Source organism: Anabrus simplex, chromosome 1 (genome assembly GCF_040414725.1).
Source record: "Anabrus simplex isolate iqAnaSimp1 chromosome 1, ASM4041472v1, whole genome shotgun sequence".
NCBI classification, from domain to species: domain Eukaryota; kingdom Metazoa; phylum Arthropoda; class Insecta; order Orthoptera; family Tettigoniidae; genus Anabrus; species Anabrus simplex.
Window position 1 is genome coordinate 754,030,913 of NC_090265.1, and position 19,090 is coordinate 754,050,002.

The 19,090-nt window shown below is 40.5% G+C and overlaps 1 protein-coding gene across 6 annotated transcripts in view; it reads right to left on the bottom strand.

The window, feature by feature from the left end:
* Cep290 (Centrosomal protein 290kDa) overlaps positions 1-18,755 on the bottom strand; it is a 1,403,175-nt gene extending 1,384,420 nt beyond the window's left edge. For all 6 annotated transcript variants that reach the window (XR_010858542.2, XM_067136188.2, XM_067136189.2 and 3 more), the window contains exon 1: positions 18,219-18,755. Coding sequence is in view for 5 of the 6 variants with exons in the window: in XM_067136188.2 (XP_066992289.2) it covers positions 18,219-18,398 (180 nt within the window). In the remaining variant the exon portion in view is untranslated. The remainder of the gene's footprint in view (positions 1-18,218) is intronic.
* Between the last annotated feature and the right edge of the window lie 335 nt (positions 18,756-19,090).

Below are 19,090 nucleotides of genomic sequence, written 5' to 3' on the forward strand. Positions count from 1 at the left end.
TCGATGCATCTTCGAGGTCTACGTAGGGATGGGCATAACTCTCGTATAGAGATGGGGAATCTGATTCTTTTAGAAGAACCGATTCATTTGAACCGATTCACTAAAATGATTCGTTCATTTGATTCGTTCATTTAATTCGTTCATTCCAATACCACGTGACGGAGAGCCGAAAGCGAAACCATGGACTCAGATGAACCATTCCGTTATGTTCTTTATTACTGCTACTGCTCTACATGTTTGCAGGTTACAAGAAGTGAAATGTTCAAGTTGTAATAATAATAATGATTGATAGCATATTAACAAGAGTACTGTCCTTTTTTTTAGAGGTTACAGTCGAAAAATGCTACACAACTGTCTGACTAATCCTTTCCAAACTTAAGTAGCTACCATTCGAAACTATAGGAGAATCGAATTTGAAATTTATAGTAGATATGAACATTTTGTCGCCTTGTTTCACACGTTAGTTCAGAGAACAAGAACGTGAACGGGAACCTTGAGATAAACTTAACATTTCGCAACGAGCTGGAAGTTGAGTGTATATTAAAGTTCCGAGAAGTGTGTGACTTGAAACTACGTGATAATTTCTTATTAAAAAAATATATTTTTTCCTGTAAGGTTAGGTTAGGAGTATTTGACTTGTGGACCGGACTTTTAGTTCAGGTTAAATAAAAAATAACAGAGTCGTTCTTCACAAGTAGTCATTGATTCAAAAATGGTGGATACCCGATTTGGCGATATGAATCAGAACGAACGAGGAACCAAGGAACGAGTTGCGGCTGCCATCTCTCGATTCAGATTTCGATTCACAAACGAGTCGATTCATTTCGTTCACTGAATCATGATTCAATCGTTCAGTGCAATGATTCGTTCATTTTGAATCACTCGTTCAGAATCTCCCCATCTCTACTCTCGTATGAGTTACTCGAGCCTGACGTCATTATCTCGATGCATCTCGAGGCACGCTCCAATTGGACCTCAGCCAGGACGAATATGGTAGAAACAGAAATGATTAGCAAACATTGAACTCGAGCTATTAGTATGGCTCAGTTGGCTAAATAGCATCGTTGGTTATTATTCTCCGCTACGTTTTGTGGTGGTTCGAATCTTCTCTTCAAAGAATTTTTTATTTTGCAATCGGAGTTTCGGCTACCAAACACACGCCTGTTCGTGCAGAAACAACCAAATCGCTAATAGAAGTAACTGTAACGTTACTGAACATACAAAATAACCAATATATAATAAAATCTCTTCCACTTGAGCACATGCAATATACACCAATCATAATGTAAACAAACCTGATTACCTCGTGGCCATGTCATCAGATCAGTTAGCTTTGTATCTGTATTGCACTGAAAAATAGTACTCATAATAATGTTATTTGTTTTACGTCCGTCCTAAATGCTAGTTCTTGACAGATGCCGGGGTGTGGGAATTATGTCCCGCAGGAGTTCTTTAACGTGCCGGAAGCCAACGACATGGAATTGTTACCTTTAAAACAGTACACTGACAGAAAATACTGAACACACTGTGATAAAAGTGTACGTGTTTCTATAGAGGGTTATCCCATTACTGTGTTTTGTGTTGTGCGTTTTGGTTATTACATATTACAGGCTTTGTTACTCTGGGTTTTGTGTTGTACGTTTTGGTTATTGAATATTGCAGGCCTTTTCTCTGTTGTGAAGATATTTCCACAGAAATAAGGTTGTTTGTGGTAATAAATCCGAAAAAATCATAATTTAATTACCGGTTCTACTCTATAACGAGCCACCGGAGACTACGGGTACCTTCTACCAATATACACAGAAGGTTTCCCTCAACAGTTTCCGAAAGTTTGTCGACGGAATTCGGCTTCATCCTGTGTATGTGCCTTCAGGTTGGATAATATTGTGGCTGGTCTTGAATGATCCTTTTCATGGAAACGATCAATTTGTTACCATACTTATATAAAAATATCGATAGTCCAGAATGAGACTTAACCCGAGAACGAGTCCCTTTTCAGATACATGCACACATACACCAGTATCTTTATGCCATTACCGGTATATTTTCCGTTCTGTTAAAATTATTACACAACTCGATGCGTCGTAAAAGAAATGGTTTCAATAAAATGTTTAAAATATGTCACACTCTTCATTACTATTTATTTCACATACCCAGTTCCCGAACCATAGGAACTAATCAATGAAGAATAAAATGTTTTACCTAGCCGAGAATTGAACCAGGAAGTACTTGGACCAAGCGCCAGCACGCTAACCATTTCGCCGTGGAAACGGACAGTGCGTAAGTAAAATACAGGAAGTACAGGTATTAATTTGACTGCGAGTAGATTAAAAAGAACTGGGCGTATCGTCATTAATTGTTATAATGATGTTATTTACTTTACGTCCCACTAACTACTTATTAAGATTTTCGGAGACGTCGTTAGTTGATCAGCAGGCGTAGTATAGCGAGGAATAACATGCGCATGATGTCCCGATTCAAACTTCGAGATAGAATTACCGGTACGAGTCATGGACTGCATCACTTGCTCGAAATGCATCGAGAGCTCTCGATACGTTTCCCAGCACTGCCTCGAGACAAAGAGCTCATGCGCCTGACGTCACTATACGGCATCGAGACAGCATCATGAGGCACGTACTGTATCGCTTGCTCAGAATGCATCGGGAGCTTTGCATCACGCGACCCATCACTAAGGAACGGCTAGTCACGGGAAGGATGGCAGTAATGTAGTGTTTGGGGAATTATTTAACGTACCGTAGTAGTTCTCTGCATTTCTCCACAACTCTGGTCTGATCTTTGTACTCGGCTACCGATAGCTGATAATCTGTAATAGAACTCGATGTGTTACGATATGTCCACAAGAAAGGACAATTGTTTGACGGGTTACAACGATATCTCCCATGACCGCCAGGCAACTCCCGCGCAGAACTGAAACGTCCAGTTCCCAGGTGCGAAGAGCAATTACAGAATTCAAGACTGCCAAAAGCACAGAAAATGTTTATTGCACATATTAGAATATATGAGCTAGAGAAAAAACGTGAAACACCACACGACTTGTTACTACTATGTAAAGTAATGGAAAAGTACATGTAAGGGAACTCCGGATTTCAAAAATAAATTTTCAAACCCGAATTTGAAAATTCAGGCGCCATGGCGACTGGGCGCCCGGTGTTTTTCGACCCCTGTGTATAACTGTTTACAACAAACACAGAACGGCTAGCCCAGTAGACCATAGAATGCTCTTGGCAGGGTACCCCAAAATTATGCCTGCATGCTGTCTCATATTTCTCACGATAATGTTTTGAGGCTTCAGTTTCCATGTTATGCCTAATTACTCTTCAAATGTTTAACTACCTTCAAATTTAAAGACATACACTGCGACCTTGACCACGTCTTTTGACAGACATATTTGTCTGTGTTTGTGATATTGCTTGTTTATAATGTATATACATACTATTGCCTTGGATAAATAGTACGCCATTCAATGAACCATTTTATTAGAACTTTAAATTTTATCCAAGAAGAAGACCTAGTTTTAATCTCAGACTACATTATTTCAGAATGACCATAGATTGACATTTTATCATGAGTTTATCAAATGTAATCTATTTCACAGTGTATGTACCAATACTTTAGATAATAAGGTACAAGGCTAATTTTCTAGCTTCTTTCTTAGTTTTTAAGTGTAATATTTTAAGACTGTATTCAAGGCTGAAGATGCCCTTAAATAAGGTGAAACATGTCCCAAAAGTGATAAATGATTATATGTATTTGTAACCACATATAAGTGGACAAAAAGTATTGAATACGTGGTTTAATAAATACTTTCATTGGATTTTAAGTTACAACATTCTGATGGTGAAAATGTTTGTTTTTTTCTTGCTGGGGCTGTACCTTAATTAAGGACACGGCCGCTTCCTTCCCACTCCTAGCCCTTTCCTGTCCCATCGTCGCCACAAGACCTATCTGTGTCGGTGTGACGTAAAGCAACTAGCAGCTCGTCAAACGATGTTGCCTTCCTTGTTTGGGCTGCGTGGGCTGCTGACTGCCCATAAACATAGGAAGGGACTCCCACTCGCTTGTTTCTTGCAGACCACAATAATGAAGTTTATATCCTATGGTCCTGCAGACCAACCAATGACCTCTGTTTCCACAGGGGCAAGAGTGAATTTTCTAGGGTCATCCTCCAGTCCCGACAGTGGTTACACGATACAACAAACTAATGAAAATGTTTATAAAGAAGTTTCAAAGTGAGATCGGACAGCTGAGACCCCAAAGCCCAGTCACTCTCTACTACAGGAGCCGCTGTATGTCGGTAATTTTGGCACATAGAGACACAAAACTCCTTTTAATCTACATCATGATATACCTCCTTCTGAACTAATCATCATCATCATCTTCATGACAAATCGATTTACGCATTTCTGAGTGTCGCGACCCCACTGGTTCTGCTGTAGCTTCGCCATCCCAGACGACCTTCAGTTTTCCTCCGCGCACACTGGGAAGATAAACCAGTGATAGTCTCCACTTGCTCTATCCTTCCCCTCAACCTTCCCTTCCATGGTTAACTTCTCTTCGTCTCGCAATGCGTCCAAAGAACTGCAGGATTCTTTAAGTGATAGGAGAAGAAAGGAGTTTTAAAATCTTCAGCTGCTGAAGAATGGACGCATTGGTTCTTCTTGTGGTCCTACGCCAGCACCACATTTCAAAGGCATTGAGTTTTCTGTCCAAATGATCCAGGTCGCACAGTCATATACAGTAAGTATACGGGGGTTTGACCTTTTGTAATTCCCCTGTTCTTCCAGAATCATAGCAAAATCCTTCTCCTGATCTCTTTCTCAGAACTTCCCGTATCGTGCTCTACCTCTAGCTCTTTCAAACAGCCTGTGCTGCTCTAGTCCACATTCAAGACTTAACTTTCTCACTGCTGGCAAGCAGGGTAGTGCCATGTTGTTCATTTTTCTCCCACCAATTCAGATGCTTCCAACCCAATCATCAAGTGCCTTCCTTATACATTCGCTGTAGACATCGTAAAGTTGAGGGGCAAGATGCAGCCTTGTCTGATACCACGGGACATGCTGAAGTACATCTACCTTTATAGCTGCAGTGTTGCAGTCTCACAGCAATATAAAATGAGGCGGAACAGCAAATTCATCTAGTACGAGCCACAACTTTTCCCAATCAACACAGTTGAAATCCTTCTTGTAGTCCAGGAAGCAGATAAAGACGGCAACACAAAACTCTTGAGCTTTTTCTGTTATTTGCCTCAGGATGGGAATCTGCTCACGTGATGCTTTACCAAGACAAAGCGAGCTTGTTCCTTGGATATCTGAGGCTGTATCTAAGGTTTTAGGTGCTGAACTACTTCTCACTAGAATATATAGGCACCTGACAGGCAAGCCCATCGTAGCTCAAAATCACGAACCTTGTGCTACCACCTTACACTTCAGCATTAACTTCCACCTCAGCAATATCATTTATCAATGAACTATTATCAAAATTAAGATCACGATCACCCAAATCATAACTGTTCCTCAAAAGCAAGAAATAATCTCATCACATAGCTTCTTGCCACGATCAACTGTCATGACTTCCAAGTTGCCCAAAGGAAAGGAAATGCATGATGGAATTGATACATACACCAAAACAAAGAGAAAAAATACTCTATACCTATATAAAAAGAGTCCAATAATGCAGAGGCTCCATGTTGCATATGAAACACCACATCTGCCATATACCGTACCTAGTATATCGGGTTAATAACAAAATGACATGTTTTGTTCTACAAGAACAATATGTACAATATTACATAGCACTGTGCTTATCAGAGGATACCTTGCAGTGGCGTCACTACAGGCGTGCTAGCCATGGTGCCGCATCCAACTGATGAACCCATGGCGCACTGGGGCAAAACACCGGTAATTTTTGACAATTTTGACAACATGTGAATGCTGAAAAACATAGTTCTCAGCAATGGGATCACACATGACTGCCACAGGTCATAAATTTACCAACATAGAACAAGACCTGACCATCATAAAAAAGTTAAAATAAGGCAGCTTAATGAACACATATGAAGACCTGTACATTCATCTAGACCAACTTGTAAAGAAAAATGATAACCTTAATGAGGCTGTAGAATATAAGAATCCATTATATTATCAAATTCTAGTATATTTGAAAATGCTTGAGAAGGATCACGAAAAAAGAATTGGAATTTCTCCACCTACAGATAGCCCTACAACTTGTTCCTCCTCAGTTGAAGCTATAGGTGACAGCAAGGAAGTTCTTGACACACCTATACCCCCGCTCCTCCACCTCCTCAGGTGCAAGAGCAAGGAAGATCGCATCATCAATATTACACCCGGCGCAAAACTGTGAAAGAATGACAGGAGTTACTGTTCCAAAGGAAAGCGGGCTTAATAAGATTTGACAACTAGGAATTAGTTATATTTTCATCTACATTAATAATAAGAGCCGCACTGTGATATCAGGATTTCTTCGTTTCGATAATTACTTATAAATTGTATAATTTTTAATTTATAAATTGATCTTTTTTCATGAATTATTAAGAAAAGAATATTTATTAGGACAATTTCTCTATGGAATATTGTACAAGTGTTTCCTTGACGACTACTTTCTATTGTAGAAATAATTTATATATTTTCTCTTGAGTTATTTGTTTGTTTTAATCTTGTCAATCTTATGTTAATTTTAAGGACACTTCCTCTAAAGCATTACTTTGTCAATTTTATATATTTTTCATCTAAACAGTGTTATGTGGCTGAAGATGTTGATAATATACGAAACATGTACCACTTTTGACCATTAAAAATTGCCTTAAGCAATCATTGTATCGACTAGGTGGAAAATAAATTAAATACTTAATTGTGAATCTATTGAAGTGCGATACGGACCATGAAGCTGATTTTATTCAATCCTAATGCCAACCAGGCAAGCAAAGAAGCTAACACCTACCTCAACTTAAAGATGAAAATAGCTAAAGTGACAAAAGATATAGTGTTTTTGAAGGAATGCCTTAAAAATAATTTGACTCCCAGTTTTCTAAAAAGTGCCCAAAGAAAAACTATATATTCTAATCATCATAAGTTTACTCAAATGAAGGTCAATAAAATATGGTTAAAAAGAGAAATTCAATTTATGTATAAAAGAAAGAAACTTCTTAATGAGAAAATGTACATCGCGCACCTCTCAGCACCACTGAACTTGCTTCCTCTTGAATGGGATTCTTTCCAGAAACATATCAATGAAAAAATGGAGAACACACTTAAAATGAAACAAGAAATTTTGGATAATAAATTATTTAAGTTGAAAAATTTAGCATCTAATAGAGAAGAAAGAAGGTTAGTTCCTAATGTTACGTTTGATGATAGTGTTTATCCACCTCCAATAAAAAACTTGTCTGAGATAGAATTTAATGAAGAAGAAACCTCTATTTTAAGTCAAGGCCCTAATTTCAATTGGCCAAGTTCAAATAAAAGTTATGATTTAATCACCACATTAGCTGAAACAGAAACAGCAATACAGAATCTACCTGTAGACTTACAGAATGACATAAGGTATGAAGCTAAGAAGAAAATTCCTATTTTAGTAAAAGGTTTACAATCACTTCGAGGCACCAACAAGGCGGTTAATAACTTGAAACAAAAAATCAAACTAAATAACTTAATTATCACAAAAGCAGATAAAGGAGGAACAGTTGTAGCCCTAGATAGAAATGTTTATATTGAAAAAACAGAAACATTTTTTAATAACAATTCGTTTAGTACAGTTGATAAAGACCCGACATCACGTATTCAGAGGGATCTTAAAAAACTATTAAAAAGCACGTCTTTCTTGTTTAATGAACATGATGTGCAAACATTAATAAATATGAACCCTAGACTCCCGACTGCGAGAGCACTACCGAAATTACATAAACAGGGAGAACCGATTAGACCTATCATAAATTTCAAAAATAGCCCCATTTATAAAACTTCTAGATTTATACATAATTTCTTATCAAGTAAATATGTATTTCATTGTAAAACACCTATCAAAAACTCAGTGGATTTTTGCAATCAAGTTAAAGATTTTAAACTTGGATCATCTCACACGACATGTTCGTTTGACATAACCAACATATATACAAACATTCCAATAGAAGACACTATCAGAATCATTAAGAAGAATTTAACGAAGAACAAATTAGTAAGCATACCAGAAATTGAAGATTTGATTAATGTTTTAAAATTCGTGTTAAATCAAAATTATTTTACGTTTAATAATAAAATTTACCGACAAAAAGGACTCTCAATGGGAGCCCCAGCATCAGGAATATTGGCTAATATATACTTAGACTATTTGGAACACACGAAAATTATTAATCAAATAGAGGGTTTGGATTTTTGGACACGTTATGTGGACGATGTTTACGCTATAATAGATAACAGACTCACCGATAGCAATAAATTTTTAAATATATTGAATAATTTGGATTCCAATATAAAATTCACTTTAGAAGAAGAAGTTGAAAAATCACTGAATTTTCTGGACATAGTCACAACAAGAGAAGAAAAAGGATTTTCTTTCAAAATACATAGAAAATCCACTTTCACACTGACCACTATCAAGAACAACTCGTTACACCCTGAGGCACAGAAAAGATCAGCATATTATAGTTACGTTAACAGAGCGTTTAGTATTCCTTTATCCAAATCTGAAAGGAATAAAGAACTGTTGTTTATCCGACAACAAGCCCTCTTGAATGGTTCCAACAATAACATGATTGATAAAATAATTAATAAATTTTCGGAGAAGCAACAATCTAAATTAGCAGTCGAACCTAGTAAAACTGAAAAATATATCAAGTTCACATATAATAATCCAAACATTCATGTAATAACAAATTTATTTAAGAGAAAAAATTTCAAAATTGCATTTTCCACCAATAACAACATGAAACATAGTATTTTCAACCATGATACAATAAATCTCTCGGAAAAAGATAAATTTTTTGATTCCGGAATATATAAACTCACATGCTTTGAATGTAAGAATACATACATAGGACAATCTGGCCGCAATTTTAAAGTTAGATATTTGGAACATGTGAATGCTGAAAAACATAGAAGATTCGCAGCAATGGGATCACACATGACTGCCACAGGTCATAAATTTACCAACATAGAACAAGACCTGACCATCATAAAAAAGTTAAAAAAGGGCAGCTTAATGAACACATATGAAGACCTGTACATTCATCTAGACCAACTTGTAAAGAAAAATGATAACCTTAATGAGGCTGTAGAATATAAGAATCCATTATATTATCAAATTCTAGTATATTTGAAAATGCTTGAGAAGGATCACGAAAAAAGAATTGGAATTTCTCCACCTACAGATAGCCCTACAACTTGTTCCTCCTCAGTTGAAGCTATAGGTGACAGCAAGGAAGTTCTTGACACACCTATATCCCCCGCTCCTCCACCTCCTCAGGTGCAAGAGCAAGGAAGATTGCATCATCAATATTACACCCGGCGCAAAACTGTGAAAGAATGACAGGAGTTACTGTTCCAAAGGAAAGCAGGCTTAATAAGATTTGACAACTAGGAATTTGTTATATTTTCATCTACATTAATAATAAGAGCCGCACTGTGATATCAGGATTTCTTCGTTTCGATAATTACTTATAAATTGTATAATTTTTAATTTATAAATTGATCTTTTTTTTCATGAATTATTAAGAAAAGAATATTTATTAGGACAATTTCTCTATGGAATATTGTACAAGTGTTTCCTTGATGACTGCTTTCTATTGTAGAAATAATTTATATATTTTCTCTTGAGTTATTTGTTTGTTTTAATCTTGTCAATCTTATGTTAATTTTAAGGACACTTCCTCTAAAGCATTACTTTGTCAATTTTATATATTTTTCATCTAAACAGTGTTATGTGGCTGAAGATGTTGATAATATACGAAACATGTACCACTTTTGACCATTAAAAATTGCCTTAAGCAATCATTGTATCGACTAGGTGGAAAATAAATTAAATACTTAATTGTGAATAAGTCCATATGTCGCATATTTATCTATTGTTCTACAATTTTGAATGGATTGCAACCACATGGCTTCTCATTTAATTCCAGTGCATCATAATGAAGCTGGTTATGCCCAGTGTCTTTGAATCTATCTGGAGCACAGTTAAAATTGAAATAATAAATAAAGAGGTTCAACCTATTCAATACCAAAGAATAAGAAATGCAGCGATTACATTCTTATTTAATAATAAGTAGAAGTGGTACCGTTTCGACTCTAGTCCAGGTCATCATCAGCCGATTAAAACATGAAAAACAATGCATTCTTCTTGCTTGGTATTTGTTTCTCTGGCTGAGACTTTCCCTCCTGTCCTGGATGCTGTGGTAGTGGTGGGAAGTCGGTCAGTCTCAGCTGAAACGTCTGTGAGGTGGCTGTACTGGGAGCCTCTCTCTCCTTCTTCTTATTGAGGGTCTGCCCTTCCTTGGCCCTGATTATAACGGGACAACCACCGTAATTAGCGGTGTGGTTGCCCTTGCAGTTTACACATGTAAACTTCTTGCTGTCTGTGAGGGTACACTCTGCAGTGCTGTACACCCCCGGGCATTTGACACATCGCGGTTAAAGGTTACAACTTTTGTGCGTGTGCCCTGTGCGCTGGCAGCGTTTGCACTGTGGCGGTCCTACCTTAACGACCAAATCCATCAGTGTATTCTCATTGAATACTTGTCTTGATTTGTCTGAATATTGTAGTGTTAAGGCGGGATTCCACTGAGGCAACATTTGGGCGACATGGAGCATGCGGCTGGCAACAAATGTTGCTCTTTGTAGCATGCAGCTTGTTGTCAGTGGGGCAGAAAAGATGTGGTATGCTATATGTGTTGCCGCGTGTAGCATGCGTCACTTGTGGAGCCTTGTCGCCACTACAAACGTTATTCCATCAAGGCAACGAAGACTACAGTTCCTCACTCGACTTTGACCGGCTGGTGACAGCTATACTTCCTTGTTTCGAATTTCTCAACCTATCATCTCACGAATCATCCCGGAAATGTCCATGGCGCGGAGTGATCAAAGCTGCCAACCTGTCTAGTTAGACACGAAGATAAGCAATAAATAAAGGTGAATTACAACTTTATTTCTTGCCATGTAGACTTAACATTCAGGCTAGAGACAAAACCATTTGGCAAACAAACCACGTCGGAATTCTAAAGAGGTGAAAATCATTAGTGATGAGTTTATGGGGTACTTTGTCAGGCGAAAGTCGTGCACCATGGCAGAATCGGTATGCCTAGAGGTACGGGAAGATTTAGAAACTTCTTGTTCACTGGAATTTAATGATATTTTTAAAAATTAAAATGTATTAGTTTTAAGCAGAATATCCTGACCCTAATCTAAAATTAAAATGTATTAGTTTTAAGCAGAATATCCTGACCCTAATCTGATTATTTTACCCCCTTCTAGTTCACATTTCTAATACAGTTATACTAGGAGAATGAAAGATAACTCGTGGCAACTATGACAATAAGTAGGGCCTAGACAAAAAAAACCATGGCACTACAGCCCTTGAAGGGCCTTGGCCTACCAAGCGACCACTGCTCAGCCCAAAGGCCTGTATATTACCAGGTGTCGTGTGGTCAGCACGACGAATCCTCTCGGTCGTTATTCTTGGCTTTCTAGACCGGGACCGCTATCTTACCGTCAGATAGCTCCTCAGTTCTAATCACGTAGGCTGAGTGGACCTCGAACCAGCCCTCATGTCCAGGTAAAAGTCCCCGACTAGCCGGTGGACAGCTGAACGCATTTTAAATTTTCTTCAGTTCATGGACACTGCAGCCAATTTTTCTGAGGGCCGTTTTAACGTATGCTTTCTTTGCTAATGTTTTTTATAATCACTCGATGTTATATTCCGCAGTTCCGGAGCTTTGTGACAATCCCCAATTAAATTTGCAGTGTTTTCAATAGCCCACTTCATCTTGCCGCACGGAAATTGTAGCACCGATCCACACACTGTCGGATCCCGGGCGACACTGTTCAACAAGCATATTTTTGAAGCTTGCGGCACCAGAGTGTTTGACAGATGGCGACATGTCTCATGCCAGACAGCCGCACGCTACATGCCGTGCCGTGTTTCTTCAATTGAAAGTCGACTGCAGCATGCTTCACTGTCGCATGCTCCATGTCGCCCAAATGTTGCCTCAGTGGAATCCTGCCTTTACGGCGAACAGTGGGATGGGCTTCCTAACTCTGATTATCTCCTCCTCTGTGCCGTTCTCTACAGGTCTTTGTATATTGTATGATTTACTCAACTGCACTGTCTGACAGACTGGGTAGCCTTTATCAGACAGCGCGCTGGTAATATCTTCTGGTTTGGTGTCAAGCGGCAGGTTCCTGATGATCGCTTTTAGTTTACCGCTCGGTTCGACTGGGTGCGTGTAGAATGCTACCCCTTGGTCCTTTAGGGCCTTCACTAACGCATGATAGTCTTCCATAGTAGTCATTTGGTATTAGACCATGTTATTTCGGACTACCCGCGCAGTAAATTGCCCATTTATACATGATTTAATAAAGCCTCTTCATTTGGAGTAAGGCATGGCGTCCTCTTTAATAGTGATGGGGGGCAGGTTTTCGCCGTGCTGTTCTACCTTCGGTCCCCATGTTCATTTCTTCTGGCACTTTCTGCAGTTGTTCATACCTGTTATTTACCGGTACTGATTTCGGAGCAGACTTCTCTCTCGGCTGAACAGTTTTCCTGCTCTGTGGAGTCACGTATCCGTCAACGTCCTTTGTGGTGTGGACTCTCTTGGTTTGAAGTTGGGGTTCCTCAGTGATGACCGGTGACGTGTCAGCTAAGGTCCGTTTCTTCATGGTACCGGGCACATCCGTTTCTCCCTGAGTGGAGGTGGTGGGGCCCTGCGTCTCGGTTCTGGTACCGCTTCTATTACCAGGGTCTTCTGTTGCCTTACGGCCTTAGGTACTTGTGTACTAGACTTGTTCTTCTTCTTCTCCTGGTTGATGAGATTGACGAGCTTATGCGAAGGTTCATCTCCTAGATATACTTTGCATCCTTCGTCTACGGACTTGTAGTCGTCCTCTTCTTCCCACTGGGAGGAGTCAGTGGTCAGCAGTGCAGATTTTAGCCTGGGGTCCCTCAGCTGCAGATTGTAGAACTGTTTGAAAACCTCGAGTTTATAGGCTAGATGTGAGCCTGGTGCTGGTGGATTTCCGACAGAGCTTGTATGGTCCGAGGCTACTCGATCCACCCCAGACCGGCCAGGCTTGCCGGAAGTGTTGTTTTGATGAGTGCGGCCTGACATGGCTTAGCAGTGTTGGTGAGTGGTGTGCACCAGGTTGTGTAATCCTACCTAGTTGCACGCTCTACGAGCTATCAATATGACCGAGGGCACGGGACTGGTCAAACGCCCGTAGGCGGACCTCGGACAAGGCAAGAGAGTGTGCCTGCTCAGAGCCGTTGCTTCAGGGAACAGTTTTTTAAGGGGTGTCTCCCCGGCAAGAAGCAAGCGGACACTGCGACAGAACACCGCGAGAGACCGACAATTTGCTCTTTTAGGATATAGGGTTGGCAAGTCAACCCTACGTCCCCCATAAGTCCAACCCCTCATCCACGTCGTGGGGGACGAGCAACGGTACGAAGTAGGGGATAGCCTGTAAGGGTGAAGTACAGCGGGGACCTTGTGTGCCCCAGGACCGCTACGGTAGCTGTGAAGGCCTTACAGGAACCCTGAAAAGTAACGGCTAACGGGGCTCTGGTGAAGTCCTTAACGGCAACTGAGGCGGAGAAGGAGACCTTTGGTACAGCAAAGTTGGCGGAGGAGGTAACCCTTCCTCTTGGGGTAAAATAAAGAGGAAAACCACTGCCTTGTGGTGAAGAGGGATCTTCAAAGGCTAAGGGAGACTACCCCAACAGAAAACAGCAGGCTTGGAGGCGTAGGTGGCAGCCCCACCACCAAGCTCGGGTGCTGTGGGCCAATAACTCGCACAACCTTAAATTACCTTATTACAGAAACATCAACAATGAGAAACCGGACGGATCCGAAGATGACGACCTTTGGCTTGAAAAGGCTAATGAAAATTGGGCTATGGAATGTGAGGACTCTGCGGGAAAGTGGAAGGCTACGACAGGCAGTGGCATGTATGAGGAGTTATGGCCTGAACATCCTAGGTTTGAGTGAGGTAAGATGGAGTGAGTTTGGAGAACTGGCAACCCATGATGGAGCTACATTTATATACTCTGGAAGACCCGAGGGCGACGGAGCGAGTTATGGAGGTGTGGGTATATTAATGGATAAGGAGGCCAAGAGGAGCCTTATGGAGTGGTACCCAGTGACGGAAAGGATAATAGTGGCACGTTTTAAGACCAATATTAGAAACATTGTGTTGATAGTATGCTATGCACCTACGGAGTCAGCGGAGGAGGAAGACAAACAGACGTTCTATGGACATCTTAACAGAACGGTTAAGAAACAGAAAAGGAAGGATATCATCCTAGTTGGAGGAGATTTGAATGCAAAAGTGGGACAGGACAACGAAGGACTTGAACATATTAAGGGAAGGCATGGTTTAGGGGAACGAAATGAGAATGGACAGCTATTTGTGGACTTCTGTGCAAGCCACGATTTGGTTATTGGTGGTACTATATTTCCACATAAAGACTGCCATAAGGTGACATGGGTATCACCGGATCATAGGACAGAAAACCAGATAGATCATGTGGCTATTGAACGAAGGTGGAGGAGTTCATTGTTGGATGTGAGGAATAAGAGAGGTGCAGACATTGGTAGTGATCACCATCTTGTTGTGGCTACCTTTAGAATGAAGATACAGGCACAAAAGAGAAGGATAGACCAAATAAGGAAGCGATATGATGTTGGAAAGCTAAGGGATGACAGAAATGTGAAAGAAGCCTTCAGGATAGAACTAAAGAATCGATTCCAAGCACTCACTGAGGTGGAGGATGAAACTATTGAAGAAAAATGGGTGAAGACTAGATCTGTATTTACTGAAGTAAGTGAAAATATCCTGGGTTTTAAGGACAGGAGAAAAAAAGACTGGATGACTGACCAGACAGGGGAAATTATCAGACAAAGGAAAGAGATAAAGGAAGTAATGAATGCATGTAAGACACGAGCAAGGAAGGCAGAATTGCAATCCAAATATGCTGCGAAGGATACGGAAGTAAAGAGAAGTGTGAAGAGAGATCAAAGGAAATGGATAGATGACCTATCTCAACAAGCAGAGGAGGCAGCCAGAAAGGTAAATCTTAGAGAACTCTATACCATCACCAGAGTTCTGGCAAGGAAGCAGATGCAGAAAAACCGTCCAGTCAGAAACAAAGATGGTGTCCTCCTAACAAACTCCGAGGATCAACTGAAGCGATGGCAGGAACATTCCTCTGCAGTGTTAAACCACTCCTTGGAGGAGCAAGTAGATGCAGGAGAAGGCGAAGAAGAGGAAGAAACCCAGCCTGACCCAAGGATTAAAGTCTGCATTCCAACAGTGGAGGAAATCAAGCGGGCATTGAGAGAGTTACATATTGGTAAGGCAGCAGGTTTTGACAATATTCCAGCAGAAGTCATGAAGGTTGATATGGATACCACTGCCAATATGTTGCAGCCGCTATTTGAGAAGATATGGCTTAATGGAGAAATGCTGACAAATTGGAAATGTGGGTTGCTGGTGAAGTTGCCAAAGAAGGGCGATACGTCAAATTGTAACAACTGGAGGGGCATTACGCTTCTTTCAATCCCTGGCAAAGTCTTCACCAGGGTTTTGTTAAACAGAATTAAGGAGTATATCAACTTGAGGCTCCGATGGGAACAGGCAGGCTTTCGATCAAATCGCTCGTGTGTAGACCAAATAAACACCTTGAGGATAATTCTGGAGCAGTGTGCTGAATGGTCATCTCGCCTCTATGCAGTGTTCATCGATTTCGAAAAAGCTTTTGATTCGATCAACAGAGAAGCTACGTGGAAGGAAGTGAAGCGGTATGGTGTGCCATCACAAATTACCAACCTCATTCAGGAAACATACCGTGATTATACATGCAGAGTCATACATGAGGGCCGTGTATCTGAACCTATATCTGTATGTTCAGGAGTACGTAAGGTTGTATCCTCTCGCCAACCTTGTTCCTGGTGGTGATTGATGCGGTAATGCGGAATGTAACGCGAAATGTGAAACGTGGTATCCAGTGGGGATTGGCAAATAGGTTAGAAGACCTAGACTTCGCTGACGATGTGTGTCTCCTGTCTGAGGCACATGGTGAAATGCAATCAAAGATTGAAGACTTGGTAAAAGAAGGAAAAAAGGTGGGACTAACGATTAACTCAAAGAAGACCAAGGCCCTAAGGATGAACACCAACAAACTAGACCCATTTGTCTTCAGCGATGAACCTATAGAGGATGTGGATAGTTTCACCTACTTGGGCAGTGTAGTTTCCAAAGATGGAGGAGCAGTACAGGATGTTTCTCAACGTATACAAAAAGCGAACGGTGCCTTTGTTCGGCTCTATCCGGTATGGAAGAACAACAAAATATCTATCAGGACCAAACTTCACATTTTCCGAAGTAATGTCAAGGCTGTTCTACTGTATGGGTCCGAGACCTGGAAGGCGACTAAAGTGATTACCTCCAAGTTGCAGACCTTTGTCAACTGCTGTTTAAGGAAGATTTTAAACATCTACTGGCCGGAAGTAATCTCCAATCATGAACTATGGAGAAGGACGGGTGAAACCGAGATGGCCATACAGATAAAGCGGCGGAAATGGAAATGGATAGGGCATACGTTGAGGAAAGGGAATGAAGCCATCGAGAGAGAGGCACTGGATTGGAACCCGCAGGGTAAAAGGAGGAGAGGAAGGCCCAAACAAACGTGGCGAAGATCTGTACACATGGAGGCAATGGAAGAAGGAAAAGACCTGGAGAGAGGTGAAGAGGTTGGCTGACAACAGGATCAGATGGAGATGCTTTGTTGATGCCCTATGTTCCACAAGGAACAACAGGAATTAAGTCAAGTAAGTCAAGTCAACCCTACAGCTCCGTAGTCTCGACGTGCCGCTGTGACTCAGCGGGGAAGGCACTAGGGCGGCCTCATACTCGCTGCGCTCCAATGGAGAGCGTACCTCTTCTCATGGCTCCTTCCTCCTCGCTCGGATATGCCATTCCCTTGCTCGCGCCGCCTTTTGTTTTTTCTTGAGGTCCAAAGCTGGCACCGATGAATGGGAGTGCTATGTCTGCGAATTATCTTTCTTTTCCCCCCATATGTCCAGCGCGGGTATTTTGTTCAAAGAAAAATAGCATGATCCCTGGACAAATACATGTATATTAGAGGAAAATAGCATGATCCGTGGACCAATAAATCGTTTAACGAATCTGTTAGGGCGCATAAAGTAACAGCCCTTCAAATGATATCGAATGAGAAACATCAATAAAAATGACACCAAAGAACTTCAGTGTCAGGCAAACAAAACACTTACGGAAGCGCTCCGACATAGGAGAAATAGTAGTTGTAAGGCAGTAAAGTATGTATTCTCTAAAATAAAATATTTCGTATCATTTCTTAATCAACCTCCGATTTGAGACTTTGAGTAAAAGCAATTACTACCTTCATTTGTGACAAATATTACAGTGATATTTCGTGGATCAACACCATTCACGTAACCGGGCCTTACCACAGTAACTTTCTTCAGTTCATCGCAGACATTTCTAGGTTGTTGGAGCCCACGTGCTCATTTTGGCCGGAGATTTAACGCCGGGTGCCCTTGTTCCCGCACGTGTTTTTTGAAGTGAAAATCTCAACCCAACATCGACCAGGATTCGAACCTGACTTCCAAGTCACTGACTTCTAAGCCACTGAGCTAATCATGCCCCAGGAGAAGAAACAACAGCATTATTTTTTTTTAATTTGCACTTCTAAAGGCCACTGAGCTAATCATGCCCCAGGAAGAGAAACAACAGCATTATTTTTTAATTTGCACTTCTAATGGCCAATTATTCTCATTTTCAGGTTACAAAAGGAGGATGCAGCTACCACAAGCAATTATTAAATTATAAATCTTTTAAAGGATAATTTAGTAATCTTTGATGAAGTACCCTGTCTCTTTAATCATATCAGGCCTACCTACTCTTACAAATCAGTACTATTAGGCAACAAAACGCACATACCTGTTCGCCTTTATACTTCAGAATTTCCTGAGTAACACGCAATAACAGCACAATTCGCTCAATCCCAACATCGGGTCCAGGAGTAAATGATGCAACAGAATCAAACAAATCGTCTTTATCCTCTTCTGTAAGTTCCTCTGGAGAAATTGAGAGCAAACGCCTCCAATCGACCTGAATCATGATATTTCCTTGCGCTCGACAAACAATGAAAAATGTTCATTCACAAATATAATGAAGTTCAAAAAAATCCTTAGCCACCTCTTAGTTTAATTGCCAAACCACCATTCAAACGAGTAATAATACAAATCATAACAGTGGAAACTACGGTACATCGATCATCTCAGGTACGAAAAACATAATTATATCCATTACATCATAACGTAACTACTGTACTTCAATCTTTTCTTTTCTTTCTTCTTGATATTTGGTTGGGCTCTGTATTTAACTAACACCCAGTACCAATACTTTATAAATGAAACACTTTCGAACACTCAGAAACATTTAGTGATGGTGACTAATAGAGGCTTCAATCAATACACACAAAATAAACATTCCGGATTCCGCGTCTTCGCATGTTCTTCTTCTTCTTCTGCTTGGTTAGTTGTTGGACATCGTCGTATAAGACGCTACGTCCAGTCACTGGTTTGCGGGTCTGGGAGAGTGCCAACGTTAGAAGAAATTAGTACACTACAGAAGAGTAGGGTTAGCTATGTAATGAAGCTAATTATACCATGTAATGATGAAACTTAGGAAAATACCAATTTTATTTAGGCTAATCTATCAGGGCATAACACAAAAAACACTGGGACACAAGGTTCTAATTCTTCACGTCTGTGTGGTCTATCACGACGTCTTACTACAAACAAACAAGA